Genomic DNA, 16,926 nt, shown 5'->3' with positions numbered 1-16,926 from the left:
TCACGGTAATAAAGTTATTCTGAGAGAGTAGGCAGGGTTTGAGACAGAGGAGGAGACTTCTTTGATTATAAACACAGGACCACAGCAAGGCTAAAAAAAAATCCTGCATAGTATGCCTTTAAGGTCTTAAGTGATGTCAACACACGGCAATAAAGACCTCCATGTCAAAAAACAAAATTGTGTTCCCTGATAAAGGTTTGGAACAGGAAAGTATGACCAGAGTTCACAAATGATTTGTGATCCCTTTCTGCATGATGTAACAGTGCTCTGTCTCATTCTTTGACAATGAAACTCCAGGGAAAAAGCCACTTTATAATAAATTATATTCAGGTCATAGAAAATGGTCAGATTGAAAATAGCACTGCATGTATATCTTTAGTGTACAGATTTAGAGCTCACATGAAATGGATTTAACGTGAGCTATAAATCCCTTGAGGGCAGATGTTGCCTATTTGTAAAAGCTTTACTGTTCTATATTAAGAAGTTACAGAAGTTACATGTATTTATTAATATTATTGCATATTAATAAATACATGTAACTTGTATAACAAGTGCAAAATATGTTAGTTATTAATTTGTTATAAGTGTCTGTACAATTTCTCAATGATAGAAACAATTATGTAAGAAAATGTCATAAAAGTAAAATTTAATAGAAGCCCACCACCACTCATGAACTAACTTCCCCTACACACTATGTAGTTCTCACTAGGTTAACACAAATAACAGTATATTGGTTTGAAAAGGGGTTTGAGATTCCCCGCTCACCAGCATGAATCTGTCACTCATTAATATTCATGAGGGATTTAATTTGCACCAAATATAGCACAGCATATTAGGACAGGGACTCAGGGCTTTGGTGGGTTTGAAATGTGAGAAAATGTGTGTTAATGTCAGAGAATAGTCACCAAACATTCAGAGTTTTTAGGTTTGACACCACAAATCAACGTACACCAACCTATTCTTTCCTGTATTTTATCCAATATACTTTGGTAAATGTGTTACATATTCCTGGATGTGCAATCCATTCACACTTAGATTCCCCTGGCCATCACTGCAAAATAGAGTTGACCTACACGGTCAAATAAAAGTTCATTTAAAAAATATATATGAAAAGATAAGACCTCTGTATACACAAATCTGCTTTAAAAATAGGATGTCATCACAGAATTCGCTGACATGTGTACTCAACACTGGCCACCTCCATTAACAGGGAGAACACCATTACTAAACATGTGCAAAAGTGTGTTGATATGAAGGCAATAGCACCGAACACACTAACCTGTGTGGATATGAGTACAGTCACACACTAAGCACCAGAAATTCCTATCACCCTGCTCAACTTATCAAGAAGAGCTTGAAGTGGCAGACACACCACACTTCTGCAGGTACTGCATGATTACATGAGCCACACTTATAATACTAGTCATGAAAAACTTTAATTCACAGACAATAATTTAATAGACAAACCTTGGAGAAAAAATATTCCTTATAAACTTAAAAAAATAGCATGATTGCTTGTAAAAAGAAAATAAATGGGGAAAAAACTACAGTATAAACTATAGTTCTCTAGAGTCAAATTCTGTGCAAAATTGTACAGCTTTAAAGAGAGAAAAAAGAAGTGTTCTGTACTCTCTCTCCTCCCTTTGGACTATAACAGGACTGAATACCATTAGCTGAACATTCACAGGCCAGCCAGGCTATGACAACAGCATATCTGAATTCATGCCTAGTCTAGTACCAAAGACAACTGGTCCATTTGCTTGTCCACTGTTTGGTCTTGGAGGTGCCAACATCATTCTATATCCCTCCCATACAATGCCTCCTTGCAGATAACCTCATACTTACATTGAAAGATGACGGCTAAATTCTGTACTTTAATAGCAAACTACCCTGTGAAATTTGCTCTTGATCATGACCATAACCATACCCCTTTACCCCAACCTGGTCTGATGAGGACCAAGAGGAATTGAGGCACCGCCAAAGCTTAGATATGGTTGTGGAAAAGCAAGTCATACTGGTACACACCAACTTGGCTGGCAATATCGCATCTATGTAAATGCAGCTAGTGATTCCACAGAACTCTGCAGGGTCAGAGAACAGAGGAATGCTGTAGAGTACCTGCAATTCCCCATAGGAAAATGAGGATACAGCCTGGGAGCATCTGCCTGTCATGCAAGGGTTCTATCTTTTAACCTTCTTTCTAAGTGTTCGGGTCATTAGAGGTGTAGCGGAGTGTCTGTTGGAAGTTCGTGTCAGAGTTGTACAGCTCTGTTTCTGCATGACCGGTGCTTTGGAGGTGGACTTGACAGAACATCTGGCTTTTATCTGGCTCTGGTTTTTCTTCCCTGTATTTCTCTGTGGGGCTTCCCTGCGCTGATGGGAACCCCTAGTCTTTCCTCCAGAGAGGAAGTCCTCAGTAAGGGCCTTCCCATGATCTGTGAGCCTCGACGATCTTGCCCTGCTGGAGCTGCAGGGCTTCATGGGGAAGTCTGACCGGGCCTGCCCCTTCTTAGGCAGCAACCTAGCAGGCATCTTCCTGGGTCTATAAGGAGAGGCAGGTCCTTTAGATTGTCCCAGAGATTTTTCCTTCAAGGACTCTGTCTGTGGGGTCTGCCTGCCTTGGGCCTGGCCCCTTCTGGCCCGGGTCTGCACCCTCTTGTCAGACTCAGAGCTTAGACCCCTGTTGGTACTGTCTGCAAGGGACGGGGTGGGAGTAAGGGTACCCAGTAGGAAACGACTGTTGCTGGAGAGGGAGGAGCGACTGAAGAGCGCTCGCCTGCTGGAAACAGAGGAACCAGGCTCAGAGGGGCCGCCACCCTCCAGACACGAGCCTGATGTGGAGGCACAGAAGTCTGCTATGCTGTTGCTTCCCCGACCCTTGGAGGAGCTCCATGTGTCCTTCTGCTCCACAAACTGCTTCTCCTTATTGATGTCAGGACTAAGACTGCGGAACAGCTGCCGGACATGTGGGAATGGCTTTGGTTTGCCTATGGCTACTCCCTTAGGTGGGGTCTTCAAAATCCTGTTGGTCAAGGGATCATAGTACTTCAGCGGAGTTTTCTTGTACTTGTATTTGAATGCGTTGTCACTGTCTGAAGACTTCCTTTTCCTTCCGGTTCTCTTGATAGTGACTGGTTTCAAGCTGCCCTGTCCTGAGTCAGGGGAGGAAAGAACGTAAACCACTGTTTTAGCTTGTAATGGGCTCATGATTTTGCTGTAGGATTCAGGCAGCTTCAGTGCACATAACCTTGTCTTCATGTCTGGTGTCCTCTCGAGACTGACGCCTTGCTGGGGTTCCAAGTCCATGAGGGACATACTGGTCTTCTCCAAGACTTTGTGCTTAACGACAGGGCTGGTTAGTGGGTTAGTCTGGGTGCTGTGACTGACCTTAACCACCTGACATCGTGAGGCCAGTCTCCAGGTCCTGCGGCCAGCCCTCCTCCGTAAAACCCTGTGGCAAACAGGCTCTTCCTCAGGGTGATCCATTAAGGGCAGAATATCCCCACAGCCCCATTCCTCATCCTCTGGATGCTCTTTCTGGATCTTCCCTTTTTTGCTCCTCTTACCATACTTAGCCAGGGACTCGGTCTCAAAGTAGCATCGGAAGTGCCCTTCCCTGAACTCGCGCACCATTGATTCAATCTTAAGGTCATCTTCATACATGATCTGTGACCATGTCTTTCCAATAAAAGACTGAGGCATGTGTGGTAGCACGGGGAGCACTTCCTCAATCTTATGCTCTTCTATTTGTGCAGCAACAGCCTTCTTTCCCTCTTCAGGCCTGGGGAGAAGGTTCAGTGCTGTGTCTAACTGCGTTTTGTACATCTGGTCCTCCAAGTTTATGTGCACCTCCATGAGGCATCCAACATCTTTCACCTCTGCCTTTGAGGCCTCTAATGCAGCCAATGCTGGTGTGTCCCATTCCATGCTCGTTCCAGAGTCTGAGAAATTGGGTTTAGTGATGGAGCCCAAATGGAAACTGTCCTCATCTCCTTCTCGCTTCTTCGGACTGCGGCCATAACAGTACTTCTCAATAACCTCCTCAATCACATTCTCCATTGTGTCAGAGCATTTGCTGGAGGCAGTGCGGGACCTTGGAGTGTTCCTCAAAGGTGCCTGTGCTGAGGACCAAACTGTTGGGCTTTTGGACTCTAGGTGTAAAAATGGCTGCTTAGAACCACTGCACTTTGGAGGTGGTAAGATATTAACAGATGAGCTTGTCCTGCTTCTAGGTCGGTCAGTCTTCTTGTGAGCTTTTCTATGCAAATGAACCTGTGGGCTACAGGGCTGGCCAGGGGGCAGGGCCTGTGAGCTACATGGCTGAGCAAGGGGAGAATTTGTAGATGTGTGTTGGGCCAAGGCACTGCTGACACTAGTCCTGTGCATGAAGCCCTGGGTAGGGGAGTCCTTGTTTACAGGAGGGGGGTCCACACCACTCTTCAGGTTGACCTCTCTGGATGAGCCGCTTCTTGCTAGATGCACTGGAGTGGATCTTCCTCCCCATTGGCCCAACACCACAGCAGAGCAAACATCCTCCATGTAGACCAACTGGCAGGATTCTTCATCAGAGCTGGGCATTTCCTCTCGGGTGCCAACCGTGTCCCCGTCATCCTCTAGTGCACAGTAGATGTCCGAGAGCTCCTCTCGTGGTACCAACGGACTGCTCAGTGAAGGCAGGTCAGCATGAGTTGGTCTGCAGACACAGAGACAGGTATTTAGTGAGTAACATATAGGTACAGGATTTAAAATGAACATATAAAATATATGAACAAAAATGAATTGCTGCTATAATAATGAATTGTTTGTGATATCTCCTGCACCCACTCTTATGAGGTTAGGTAAACTATGTTCTTCAGAACAGTTATTTATGTTGGAATGTTGTTATTTATGTTGTTAACTGGAATGCAAGCCTAGGCGATCCTCTGACAGGTGGATAGAAACACCCCAACATACCCCTCCTCGTCTCCGAGGAAGGCACCCCCTCCCCACATCCCACCGATTACCAATTCATCCAGTATCTGTGTATATTTGTGTAACCTCAATTGCTTTAGTTAAAAACAGTCATTTCCTTACTGTTAGCTCTCCAAAAACCCGGTCAAATGGTCTGTTTGATAAGATTTAAAATGTTACCAACTTAACATTGCTCAAACCACAAACCAAGACAATGCTGAGGGTCGATTAGACTACTGTGTCCAAGCTGAAATTGTTCTAATCTGCCTACTCTTTCAGTTAGAAATGTTTTATTCATACACCATTAGTTACTCCCCAGTGTGTCTGTAGAAAGCTAGGACAGTGCAGGAAAGCTTTTAACCTTTAACAATCCATTACAGCTACCAAGGCAATGCTACAACTCCATTATACAAATGACAACATACTCGTATACATAATACTAAGGCCTTGTGCACACTGGTAGATTTGGTTTTGGTTTAAAAGTTTTAGTTGAGGTTTTCACCATCTTGACATGTTCGTACACATTAATTGAATGCATTCTGTGATTTTTAAAACCAAGAATTTCCTCCAAGCAGAATGTTTCCTTGACAGCGGATTTGTTCTTTGGCATTCCTTGGTGACCACAGCAAAGGAGTGGTAAAAAAATAAAAATAAACAACATGGATCAATTAGTCGCTTTCCAAGTCTTTACAGACATGCAGATCCACCCCAAAATAACTAAATAGCGGAGTAGGGTGGAGCCAGACTGAAACAATGAGTGCAATTACTCTTTAAGAGTAACAGCAATGGTGATAATGGCCCTACCCTGCAACTGTAAAACAAAAACATTTTTTTAACATGTTCAGAGACAAAGATGATACACATAGCTTTAAGAATGTCAAAGAAAAAAAAAAGTTAATAACAGTAACCACTTACACCTGTGCATAGCCATTTGTGGCAGCTGGCCTGGCAACCAACAAAATTATTGACACCTTAATAAAGATGAAGTAAAAAGACTGACAGAAAACAATACCACTAATGGATATTGGTATATTTTACTTTACAAATGATTCAATGCAACACATTTTAATATGATATATAATCCATTATACTTTTATGTGATTAAATGGAATCAAACTAAAAATCTTTTCCTTTTCCCATGGTGATGGATGACAAATGGATTTTACAGCCATGTTACCTCAGTTTTATGCCCTAATGAAACAGGAAGCCAAGGGAGGCAAAAATACAGGTCCTTAGGACTGATATAGACTTAAAGTAGAATGTTAATGCAGTTTTTTTTATTTATTTCTATTAATAATTACTACATACTGCACACTTCGATCAAATTTGGTTGTGCAATCTTCTGGCCGACGGACATGGGCCCATAATGTGGGGGATAACTTTTAACACGGGTTGCGCTTTGGTGGAAAAAGAAAATAAATTGAGAGGGATATTGGAAGTAAAGATATAGTTACAATGGTAATGTGAGACACCGGCGTACTTTAAAATTGACATGTTTGGAAACATTCGATGTGAGGGGCTTACAAACGTTTTGTTCTAAAGCACGTCAAACTCACAGCCCACAAGTTGGATACAGCCCCCCTCAAATTTTGATCTTGCCCCCATATCAATTCAGATAATCAATTAAATCTGGCCTGTGAAACAGTCTGGACGTTTAGTCCGTGGCGATTTTCACTTGCAAAGCAGGGTGTGTTGTGTCAGCGGTCACACTATGCAGCCTTGGCGAAGGGAAGGGGGCGTCCGCTCCCATCCCCCGCATACAAGGCAATCTGTTTAAAACCTTTACATCCTTCAGGCTCCACTTCTGTCTCATTATTTCAGATGCCATATCAGCTTGAGTGGGTGGCACCAACATGCCCAGACAGAAGCACTCCCTCCATTAGGCTATGTGGACATTTTTCCAAGAACCCCCCCCCCCCCCCCGCATCATCATGCTAAACATAAACTATATATATATATATATATATATATATATATATATATATATATATATATATATATATATATATATATATATATATATATATATATATATATAGTTTAACACAAATCATTACATCATACACCACACAAACAGAACATAGAAAATGCACATAAAAGTTCCTAATTAAATGTTTGCCTTGTTACAACCCTTAATGTGAGCAAACAGATACAGCCTTGATTGGGTATTTCACATTTACCTTCTTAGCAGCAAGTTTAGAGAGCCTTTGTGCAATGTGTTGGATATATTAAGTCATTAACCTCGTAGACTGAGAGTAATTCACTATTTCTTTTTCACAATCCTTCATTTCCCAGGACTATAATCTGTGGTTTTGATGTTGTTGTGGACAAGAGAAAAATAAATATACTGTGGCAGATTGTACTTTCACGAAGCAGAACAGAAAGGGGCACAGAACAAATTGTTTAGTTTGTTTAATGATGAATAATGCCTACAAATAAATTTAAAAAGGAAGGACAACATACAGTACAATAAAACTGAATATGAATATTGCCCTTAATGTCTTAATGGACAGACATTTTACTAAATCCATGTGGTTTTAAAATTCTTTATTTACAGCAGTAGTAAATATGGCTCGATATTTTTCATAAGCTTTCAATCAAGTGTTTTTTCCAATTCTGTCGTACTCCACAAACCCGTTTTTGTGATTTAGCATTGTATACAATTTCCATAGAGCATTTGATCAACATTTGAGACAAAGACTTTGCAATTACCTATGGGAGCTTGAGGAAAGGGATCACGGAAATAGCTGTGTATTCTGTCTTTCAAGAGCAAGTTTAATAAGTCATTGGAAGGGGCTACTTGGGCCTTTATGAATTTAAGGTAGGGGCACAGAGGAGGACACAGCACTGATTATTCGGAGAAGGGGGCCTCACCTTGTGTCGTTGTAGCGGTGTGGATGGTGTTGAATGACATCCTGCAGGAATCTCTCCATCAGGCTGTTGGACGTCACGTGTGTCCGAGCGCTGCGCACCACCTCCCTGTGTCTGGAGCTCAGAATGTGCTGCAGAACACATCAGCAGGAAAGCATGCAGATCACCCTTGGCATTTCTTAAATTCAGGCATATCATCTCATTCATTCATAATGTTGTGACAACGTAATAATGAGGACAGTACCTGTTCCACACTGCTGTAGAGCACCTGGCAGCAGCTGCAGAATCCCTGTCTGGGGGGAGCAGCACTGGAGGGGCCAGGAACCGGCTGTGGCCTTGCAGTGTTCCTGAGCGCAGAGAACCAACAGAATTTACACGCGGCACCTATCATTACCCCAGCACTGCCTGTGTGAAAATTACAGCCACAGCGCTCAATAGTACTGAATTGGGAAAAGGCCACCAGGAACGACCAAACTGATGGTTACAATGCAAATAGATATATTTCTCAAAAAATAATAAATTTGGTGCCCAATGTGGAATCTCCAATCGTCTGCAACTGCAGCTGCAGTCAAGCTGCAAACCCCACTGCCAATTCGGGACAGGGTAGACATCCACGGTTCTCCTCCGAAACATGTGGCATCGCCAGCTGCTTCTTTACACACTGCAGCCTACAGTTAGGCTTCACACAGAAAGCCAAAAATCATCAAAATGCAAACTGAGTTTAACCTTCCTCAAGACAGAGCAGAAACAATTTCACCGGCAAAGCCAAAACTGGCAACACTCCTGCACAATGTGGAGTCCCGGGACTCACCCGGTGTTCTGCTCCATCTGGTTCAGAGCCTCTGCTTGGCCATGTTCTGCCTCTGTCAGATCAGCACGAAGGAAACGGTCAAAGCTTTCTCAGTACGAATAAACCATTTGGAATTTAAAATATTTTCTAGTAAATATGCAAATTTTAAAAAGACATTTTAAATCAGTTTACTTTTCGCACAAAAAGGCCTTGAACTTCAGGGCAATAGCACAAGGTCTTTCAAAAATACTAATTGTAGTTTTTCCCCTTCCAAATTTTCTCTCTTTTTAGTCCACTTCCTCTTTTGTTCACCTTCATAAAAAAGTTTGTTAAGTACATCAGGACATGCAAAATTGTAGTTTGAGAGGACACTGTTCAAAGATGGGGGAAACTGTGTCATCTCCTACCTTGGTCGGAGTGCTCCTCAGCAGGCATGGTTTTATCCTATATCTGAGAAAACAAAAGCACAGACATACCTTTACACGTTCATTTCAACAAAGCTACTCATCGCAAAGGGAAAAAATCAGACTGCTAGGAGTACAACTGATTAAAATCCTTAAATCACAACAAGAATGGAGTAGCTAGGTGAAGTTGTGATTTCCACGACAAAACACAATCTGACAAATGGTGTGATATGGTTCAGAAAATCCACCTACAGGGCCTGTAGCCTGTTTTGACTATTTATACTCATTAACAAACAGTGTGCAATTAAATCATTCTCCATTTCCTGGTTTAGGAAAGGGAAGCGCTGGGTATATACTGACTTGACATACAGTGGACAATCTGACAGATAAGTCAGGGTAGGGTCCGCCACGGTGCTGGTCAATCACATTGCATCAAACTATCCGCTGTCTCCAGCCATCTTCAACAACACTTTTGGGGAAACTCTGTCCATCAAAATAGTGACTGCTGCAAAAATAAAAGATATCCTGATGGTTATTATAGGAAATTAAAGCATGCAAAATGTTCAGAAGAAAAAACTGCATATTTGCCTCTACAGAGGCACTAAGTTCAAAATCAAACAGAGTTGTGATGCAGGTATGAAGAATAACTTAATTATTAAAGACAATTAATGATCCACTGGTGGATCATGAGATACAAATGGGAAAAATAAATTGCTGCATATGGCACTTTCCATTGACAATTGCACTAGTCAAATTAAGAATTGCAATTAATTTACATACACTGTACTAGTTACAGTGTAATACACATGCATTCTTTTTGACTTGTATTAAAACCTTACTTCTATATTTGAACAAATTAAGCTATATTAAAGAGTGTATTCACTGGTACAATGGACCGTGACGTCAGAAAGTTGGGGTAAAAACTGACCAATGGGATAAATCAAACTGCCAACCATAACAAATATTAATCAGAGCGCTATACGCTATATTAACAAACAGTAGCACACACACACACACACACATTTTACGCTAGGATTTACGCTACTCAAGTCCCTAGCACGGTCACGTGGGTATGTGGTAGAACACAAGAACTGTTCCAGTGAGTGGCAAACTTGCCGCAAGCTATTCACAACTTCAATGCAACGTTAGATAACATTATTTAACTTCAAAGAACCTTACTTAGTTCAATGCAATAGCTACACAAGTGCATTCTTTTAAACTTCTACTTAAACAGGCAACTGTAACGTTAGCTAAGCTAATCTCTGCTGTTTTGTATCATAATTCGATTGTAACTGGCAAGAAAGCTAATGTTTTGATAAGATATGATACTTTACCTTACTTTCTTGCTATCCAGCTCACCACATTATCGGTAAGCTATACGAAAGTGACTTTTCAGTTCAATCGTCAGGAGCGACATCCGATGGGATTTATTGTAGTCCCTTGTGGTTGAAGACAGACCCGTAGAACTGTGAATGCTGATTGGCTGTCTCAAAACAGCCACTGACTTCAGGCCTACCAAAACAAATATATCAATGAACTGGCAAGGCAATAGCTAAAACAAATAACATACTCTTGCCTTCTCACACAAATAATATGCTACGATTTTAATACTTTATGAGTTCATGCCGTGGATATAACGTAGCTATGATGCCGTTAAAAACTGAAAGCTGGTGTGCTAGCTGTATCTGTCAGGCCCAACGATCGCCGCCGCTAAATGGGTAGCTAGCTACTCGCAAAACAGTCTGTAGTCTAACCACATTCGATCCGCCTGAAAGTTGAAATTAAATACTATGCAAATACAAACGAACAGGCTGTGGCGGATTCCTGTCGTTTCGGTGATTCTACCGGATTAGTGTTGTAATTCCATACAAATCCTTACGATTCACGTATTTAACTTTCCCAATATTCTCTTCTCTTTCCGCAGAGTGTTGGTGACGTCAACGATGTGACTCGCCCACTTCCGAGACGACTAATTAAAGGGGACGCACTGAGATTTATATCGGCAAAACAAATTTGTGCACATAACTGTTGTGAACGTTATTCGATGGCGGATAGAATCATAAAAATGCATGAATCAATTTTAAGAATAGACGAGGATTGGATGTGAAAACGGTCGTACTGGACTGTCATTGTCGTGTCCTATAATGGAAACTGCTTCAAACTTTTTTCTCACTAATAGTTCTGCAACTATAGCTCTGGAGTTAAATACAAGAGAATTGCGTTGATTCTGTTTAACCTTCTGTATACCCAGGTACGTTTCCTAAAATGAAAAATGTATGTCAATGACACTGTAAAAACCACTCTTGTCCATCAGAGAACCGCTGCAACTAATTACAAGTAGTTGGACTCGAATGTATATGTTCTGTTGAAATGTAGGTTTCAGTTATTTGAAATAGGGATTTTACGTTTGAATAAACGTGTTCCAGGGAACATTCGGTCGGGAAGCAATTAATTGTGTGTTTAACTCAGTTATTTCCTATAATACTGCACTTTCATCTGTTATGAGTATATTACAGGCAAGGGTGGGTAGCATAGTCATTTAGTAGGTGTGGTTGAAAAATTTATATTTCTGGGAGGGCAAGGTCGCAAAACATGCACAAGTTTTAAAAAAGTTGGATCTCCTCACCGAGTTCTCCTTTGGTGGAATGGAAAAACAGGATGCGGGAATGATTGAGTGAAAGCGGCAGTGTGTGTGTGTGTGTGTGTGTGTGTGTGTGTGTGTGTATGTGTATGTATATGCCCCTCACTTCACATTTTCCACAGTGTTGTCAGCTGGGACTGTTTCAGGGATAGGAAACACCCAGCAGTGACTCAGAATCTGAAGGTTTTAAAAACAGAAGGGACTAGTCTGGTATCATGAGAAGAGAGGAACCGGAGCTGCCTGCAACTACATATATTCCAACAGCCAAGATACTCTACAGTAAGCTCCAGTTATCTATTGCTGAAATAATTATATCCAAGCAATTAATTAATTAGATATGATTTTTAAACAGAGTTAATTACTTTATACTTTCTGAACAACACCGCAGAATAAAAAACAATATTTATGTATATATGTGTGTGACCTACAGGATCTCAGCCATCTAAGCTGCCACAGTTGTGTAATAATGGAAGACTGGGAGAATTACACCTATGATTACTTGGAGTATGGTGTCTTTGAAGAACCAGAACAAGGATATGTCCAGAAAGAACCTTTGCATATAATTTCAGTGGTAATCTATAGCATTTCCTTTGTGCTTGGTGTCATCGGGAATGGAATTGTCATCTGGGTGACAGCGTTTAAGAGCAAGCGGACAGTGAACAGTGTCTGGCTGCAGAACTTGGCCATGGCAGACTTTGTGTTCGTGCTCTTTCTCCCTTTCTACATTGATTATGTGCTTCGGGACTTCCACTGGAGCTTCGGCCTGGTGATGTGCAAGCTGAACTCCTTCGTACTGATGGTGAACATGTATGCCAGTGTGCTCTTTCTGATGGTGCTCAGTTTGGACCGCTACATCTCGCTGGTCCATTTAACCGAGTCTCACAGACTGCGTACGGTGAGGCGAGCTTGGTACTTATGCGGTGGCGTGTGGGGCGTGGCCATTGCCCTCAGCGTCCCCTCTCTGATATTCAGGGACATCTTACCTTTGCACAACAAGGTGGTGTGCTTCAACAACTTTTACTCCCATGACAGACACACTGGAGCCATGCGACACATTGCTATGGTGACAGTCCGAACAGTGGTGGGATTCCTGCTCCCATTCAGTGCCATCACTGTGAGCAGCATACTGCTAGCGGTCCGAGTCCGCCGCTCCGACTCCGTTCGAATGCCAAACTTCTCCAGGACAATTTCAGCGCTCATTCTGGCCTTCTTGTTATGCTGGGCACCCTTTCACATCTTCAGCCTTATGGAGCTGTCAATGCACTCCTCACTGCAGCTACACGCTGTGCTAACAACAGGCTTCCCTCTGGCCACCAGCCTGGCCTTTTTCAACAGCTGTGTGAACCCCCTGATTTACGTGCTGCTGGCCAAGAAGGTCCGTCTTCTGCTGAAACAGTCCTGCTTGGAGATCGCAAAGAGGTCCATTCAGGGAATTAGTCAGTCCATCTCTGCCACAGAGTCCGTGTCTGCACCAGTCAGCTGTGCCCCAGAGGAGCCCATCGCACTGACCACTGTATGACCAAACCTCATTTCTGCAAATACTTTCACACCAGTGTTTGTTCACATACAATCAGGGGATTTGAGTCAGAGTTTTTAAAACTGCAGTTTGCCACGTTTTCAATTTTGTGTTGAGTAATTGTTTACGTTTAGATTATTATTCTGTAATACACGTTTATCTTTATAGCTATAATTGCAAATATGTATATTGCATTATTTGTATCTGTATGTCTTATGTATTTAACATATAGCATATATTTGTCCAGTTTTTGAACTAAATTAAAATTAATTCTTATAAATAAATTCTTACTGTTGCACTGAATGTCAAGTCTGATGCTAAAGAAATCATCATCAATTTGTATTCCAACACCATTAGCATAGACCTTCCTTGTAGTAAGTATTATTTGAAGTATTTCAATTATTAAGTGATATCTCAAGTGTTCAAATCTCATCTACTGCATTGCACCTTAACTTCTAATTCTGTCAGCATATTTGTCTGCGGTTGTTTTTTGATTGTGAAGAAAATGAAAATTTTCACTTGTAACTACATTGTTTAATCAATATGTATCCTTTAATAAAGGGAACAAATGCTCGACAGAATAACTCTTAAGTTACCTAACGCTATTCCAAAGAGGCTACTGTCTGAAGTGTCCGTGTGCTTTCTCCCTGAAGCCAGGCCATTGTTGATTTGTGTGGCTTTTCTTGCTATTTCCTGTTATCTTAAACTGGCACACAGATGGTAATGACAAGAATAAGATGTTCCACATCCCGAGGCCGAGGGGGTGGTACACGTAAACAGACCTTGTATTAGTCATTCCTTGGCTCTGTGCTGCGTGATTAATCTGTGAGGGACCATTTCAAATCTTATCAATCCATGTTGTAGGAAACAATAACTCTGGATATTTCTGACATCTTACACTTAGAGCCACATAAATCACTTAACAATGCTGTGAAACACTTGAAAAACACCCATATGAAATTGCATCGCTCAGTGTTTGGAACAGAACTGCAGTGAAATTCAGGATTACAAATAAACTTGTGAGAAATTGCAGGTGAATAAATGTTTTTTTTTTTTTTTTTTAAATATTAAAGATTAAAGATTAATGTGAAAAGAAATGTAAAAAGTTTAGAGAAATGTGCAGTTACATATTCAATATATTCCTACCAAAAGAGTGGATTTAATCAGAATGTCAAATTACAAAAACCAAAAATTCAAGTCCATAAAAAGAATAGAGTATTGTACTTGTAGTTGTTTTCATTCCTGCAGTAAGGGTTTTAGACTTGGCTGAAGGCAGCGGCAACCTATGATTTTCTTCAGTTGGTTTGTCACCACCATATTATCATCCACCACACATCTGAATCTGCCGGTTTCTGATGCAATAGCTCACTGACACCATTACACAAAAACAAAAACAACAACAAAAAAACACTAAAGTCAAGATGAATATATGTATACAGTAGAGCCTGACCGATGCCAGATTTTTGGGTCCGATGCCGATCCCGATTTTGGAGAGTCCTAGCCCACCGATTACCGATGTTTTGACAGATATTTTGTCAAAAAGTGCAACATTTTCAAATCAATTTGAAAAATGTATATTTTATTAAAGATTCTATATTCAAGAACATTTAACTTATAAGCAAACAAATAGAAAAAAAAATAAACACACAAATAACTTTTTAGATAAAAAAATGTAAAAGATGATATTAAATTAAATATATATATTAACACCATCTTTAAGTGTGTGAAATCAAAATAACTCCACACCTTGCTTTTACTCCCTTCTTTTCCAGCCATCTATAGAAATTAATTTAAAAAAAATCAGTTTTCCAGTTTCAAACATGAATTTTTATGAATATTATTATTATTGTTGTTATTAATTTGTTATTATTATTTCTTAGTATCTATTCTCAGTAAATTAATTATATTTTCTTATTTTATTCCTACTAGGCTACATGATCTCAAAGAGTAAGACTTTATCTAGCGAGCTTCTCTGTCCATAAGAATTCGGTGGTGAAAATAACTACAATGCGCTCTGACGCCTGACTAGATGACACACTCGCTGGCAATAACGCATTAGCTATTGACACAGCCTCATTATTTCTTATTATATATTCTCAGTAAGTTACATGAATTATATTTTCTTATTTTATTTCTACTACATGATCTCAAAGAGTAAGACATTATCTAGCGGAGCTAATGAGTGAATCAAGTGTAATGTTAGATGAAATTAAATTGACTGGATGAAATACGTGAAAAAAACTACAATGCGCTTTCGTGCAGGTTACCCGCGCTAACTGTTAGTTGATTCACTTCTCCAACAGCAATCCTTCTCTCATGTTATCATGACAGCTATAGATAACATGACTTAAAATTATCCACGTTTTTACTGTCTGGTTAGCTCACTACGATGACGCGTGACTAGATGACACACTCGCTTGCAATAACGCGTTGGCTATTGACACAGCATCATATAGTAGCTAATATCATTATCTCAGATAAAAAAACAAATGTGTGATGCATTCAATCACCATTTTATTTTGGCTGGTTATTTATTTGAGAATACAGCGATGTCCTCTGGAAATGTAGATCCTACGCTGGTTATGTGCTCACTGCCACTTCAGAAAGGCTTGCTAGCCAGCTAGCTTGCTAAAGTGAACCAAATATGTTAGCTAACTCGCTCGCTTGATAATGAGGATTGATAAACATAGTGGTTGTATGAACGCATTTAATTAAAAACTTTCACTAAATATACATACCTTTATTGCGGCAATCGAATCTGTGCAGACAGGTCTTGCAGTGGAGAATATTGGATGAGGCACGAGTGACAGACGTTTTATTACAGAAGGAGCGCGTCGGTTGCTGCAGTTCACACTTGTATTAGAGCTCCCTCTACTGGATAATTCTAGTAAATAGCAATTACAACGTTCGAACAGACAAGTACAGATAAATAATCAATGTTTTTTTTGTTTATTATACTTATTTAAAAATCGGGACACATCGGCTGCGTAACTGCCGATCCCGATGTCGTCAAAAAAGTCAAATAATGGCCGATATATCGGCCAAACCGATACATCGGTCTAGTATACAATATATTTTAGTATTAATATGTGCCCCAAAGCAGGTTATTCCATCTGGATTTCAACTTGGCCATACCAGTCTCATGAGCCCAGGATTTCCCATTCTAAAAATGTATCAATTCATCAAAGACTGTTGGCAATGTCATGAAATGGCCATTTCTGTACAACAAAGACAAATATAAACAGGTAGCTACTAGCACCAGAGTCCATCGTGACCATCGGAAATATGCATCAGTGCACCCAAACACAAGAGGGACTACAGGGTTAAAGTTGTAAGCACAGCATGCACAGTTTACCTCCAGCAATTATGTATATCAGTACTCAGTAAAGCGCTTCATTGTACTGTTCCCTTCTCCTCTGGGCCCCATTGCTCCCCTACAGGAAAATACCGGCTAGCTACTGAGTGGTGGGAAGGCACGGCCTGATCAGCACAGGGGCCCTGTTCAGCTCAGGAATGTTTCAGCAGTTAACTAATAACACTGTGATTTGTGAGCATCCAAATTAGCTGGAACAGTGAGTGCATTTTCCCATGTTTTTCCTACTTAATATATGAGTTTTTTTTTTTTTGCTCAAGAGTACATTATATCTTTGAAATGTGATACCTGACCATTACTGTATGGTGCTTAGTTAGTCTATTTAATTATCCAAAAGTCATGCAGAGTTTCACATTTCCAAAGCTGATTTTGGAATCATTA

The 16,926-nt window shown here is 40.6% G+C and overlaps 2 protein-coding genes across 5 annotated transcripts; one reads left to right on the top strand and one right to left on the bottom strand.

Annotated features, from left to right (window-relative positions):
• Nucleotides 1-785: 785 nt before the first annotated feature.
• Nucleotides 786-10,967, bottom strand: zdbf2 (zinc finger, DBF-type containing 2). Of its 3 annotated transcripts, none has more exons than XM_035409706.1 (8): nucleotides 10,895-10,967; nucleotides 10,350-10,527; nucleotides 9,376-9,520; nucleotides 9,019-9,061; nucleotides 8,633-8,684; nucleotides 8,066-8,168; nucleotides 7,825-7,952; nucleotides 786-4,693 (listed from the first exon to the last, which is right to left on the bottom strand). In XM_035409706.1, exons 4-8 carry the CDS (start codon nucleotides 9,044-9,046, stop codon nucleotides 2,182-2,184), a joined length of 2,823 nt encoding a protein of 940 aa, XP_035265597.1. In that variant the 5' UTR covers nucleotides 9,047-9,061; nucleotides 9,376-9,520; nucleotides 10,350-10,527; nucleotides 10,895-10,967; the 3' UTR covers nucleotides 786-2,181. The 3 variants fall into 3 exon arrangements, with proteins under 3 accessions (XP_035265597.1, XP_035265598.1, XP_035265596.1); XM_035409707.1 differs by having other exon boundaries at nucleotides 10,824-10,952; XM_035409705.1 differs by having other exon boundaries at nucleotides 9,385-9,520; nucleotides 10,350-10,952.
• A 69-nt stretch (nucleotides 10,968-11,036) lies between these two features.
• Nucleotides 11,037-14,202, top strand: LOC118223328 (G-protein coupled receptor 1-like). 2 transcript variants are annotated; one of them, XM_035409709.1, is made up of 3 exons: nucleotides 11,037-11,266; nucleotides 11,803-11,935; nucleotides 12,087-14,202. In XM_035409709.1, the coding sequence occupies exon 3, from the start codon at nucleotides 12,123-12,125 to the stop codon at nucleotides 13,173-13,175; it is 1,053 nt and encodes a 350-aa protein (XP_035265600.1). In that variant the 5' UTR covers nucleotides 11,037-11,266; nucleotides 11,803-11,935; nucleotides 12,087-12,122; the 3' UTR covers nucleotides 13,176-14,202. The 2 variants fall into 2 exon arrangements, with proteins under 2 accessions (XP_035265600.1, XP_035265599.1); XM_035409708.1 differs by having other exon boundaries at nucleotides 11,779-11,935.
• The last annotated feature ends 2,724 nt before the right edge of the window (nucleotides 14,203-16,926 follow it).

This window comes from Anguilla anguilla, chromosome 3 (genome assembly GCF_013347855.1).
Source record: "Anguilla anguilla isolate fAngAng1 chromosome 3, fAngAng1.pri, whole genome shotgun sequence".
NCBI classification, from domain to species: domain Eukaryota; kingdom Metazoa; phylum Chordata; class Actinopteri; order Anguilliformes; family Anguillidae; genus Anguilla; species Anguilla anguilla.
Note: the sequence above shows the minus strand (reverse complement) of the source record. Positions and strands in the feature narration are given on the sequence as shown.

Excerpts from the sequence above, each read along its gene's own strand:
- zdbf2 (XM_035409706.1), bottom strand. The coding sequence starts at position 9,046 with ATGCCTGCTGAGGAGCACTCCGACCAAG. Across the intron at positions 7,953-8,065 it reads TCTACAGCAGTGTGGAACAG|CACATTCTGAGCTCCAGACA; the intron begins GTACTGTCCTCA and ends TGTGTTCTGCAG. Across the intron at positions 4,694-7,824 it reads CACCGCTACAACGACACAAG|ACCAACTCATGCTGACCTGC; the intron begins GTGAGGCCCCCT and ends CTGTGTCTGCAG.
- LOC118223328 (XM_035409709.1), top strand. The coding sequence starts at position 12,123 with ATGGAAGACTGGGAGAATTACACCTATGATTACTTGGAGTATGGTGTC.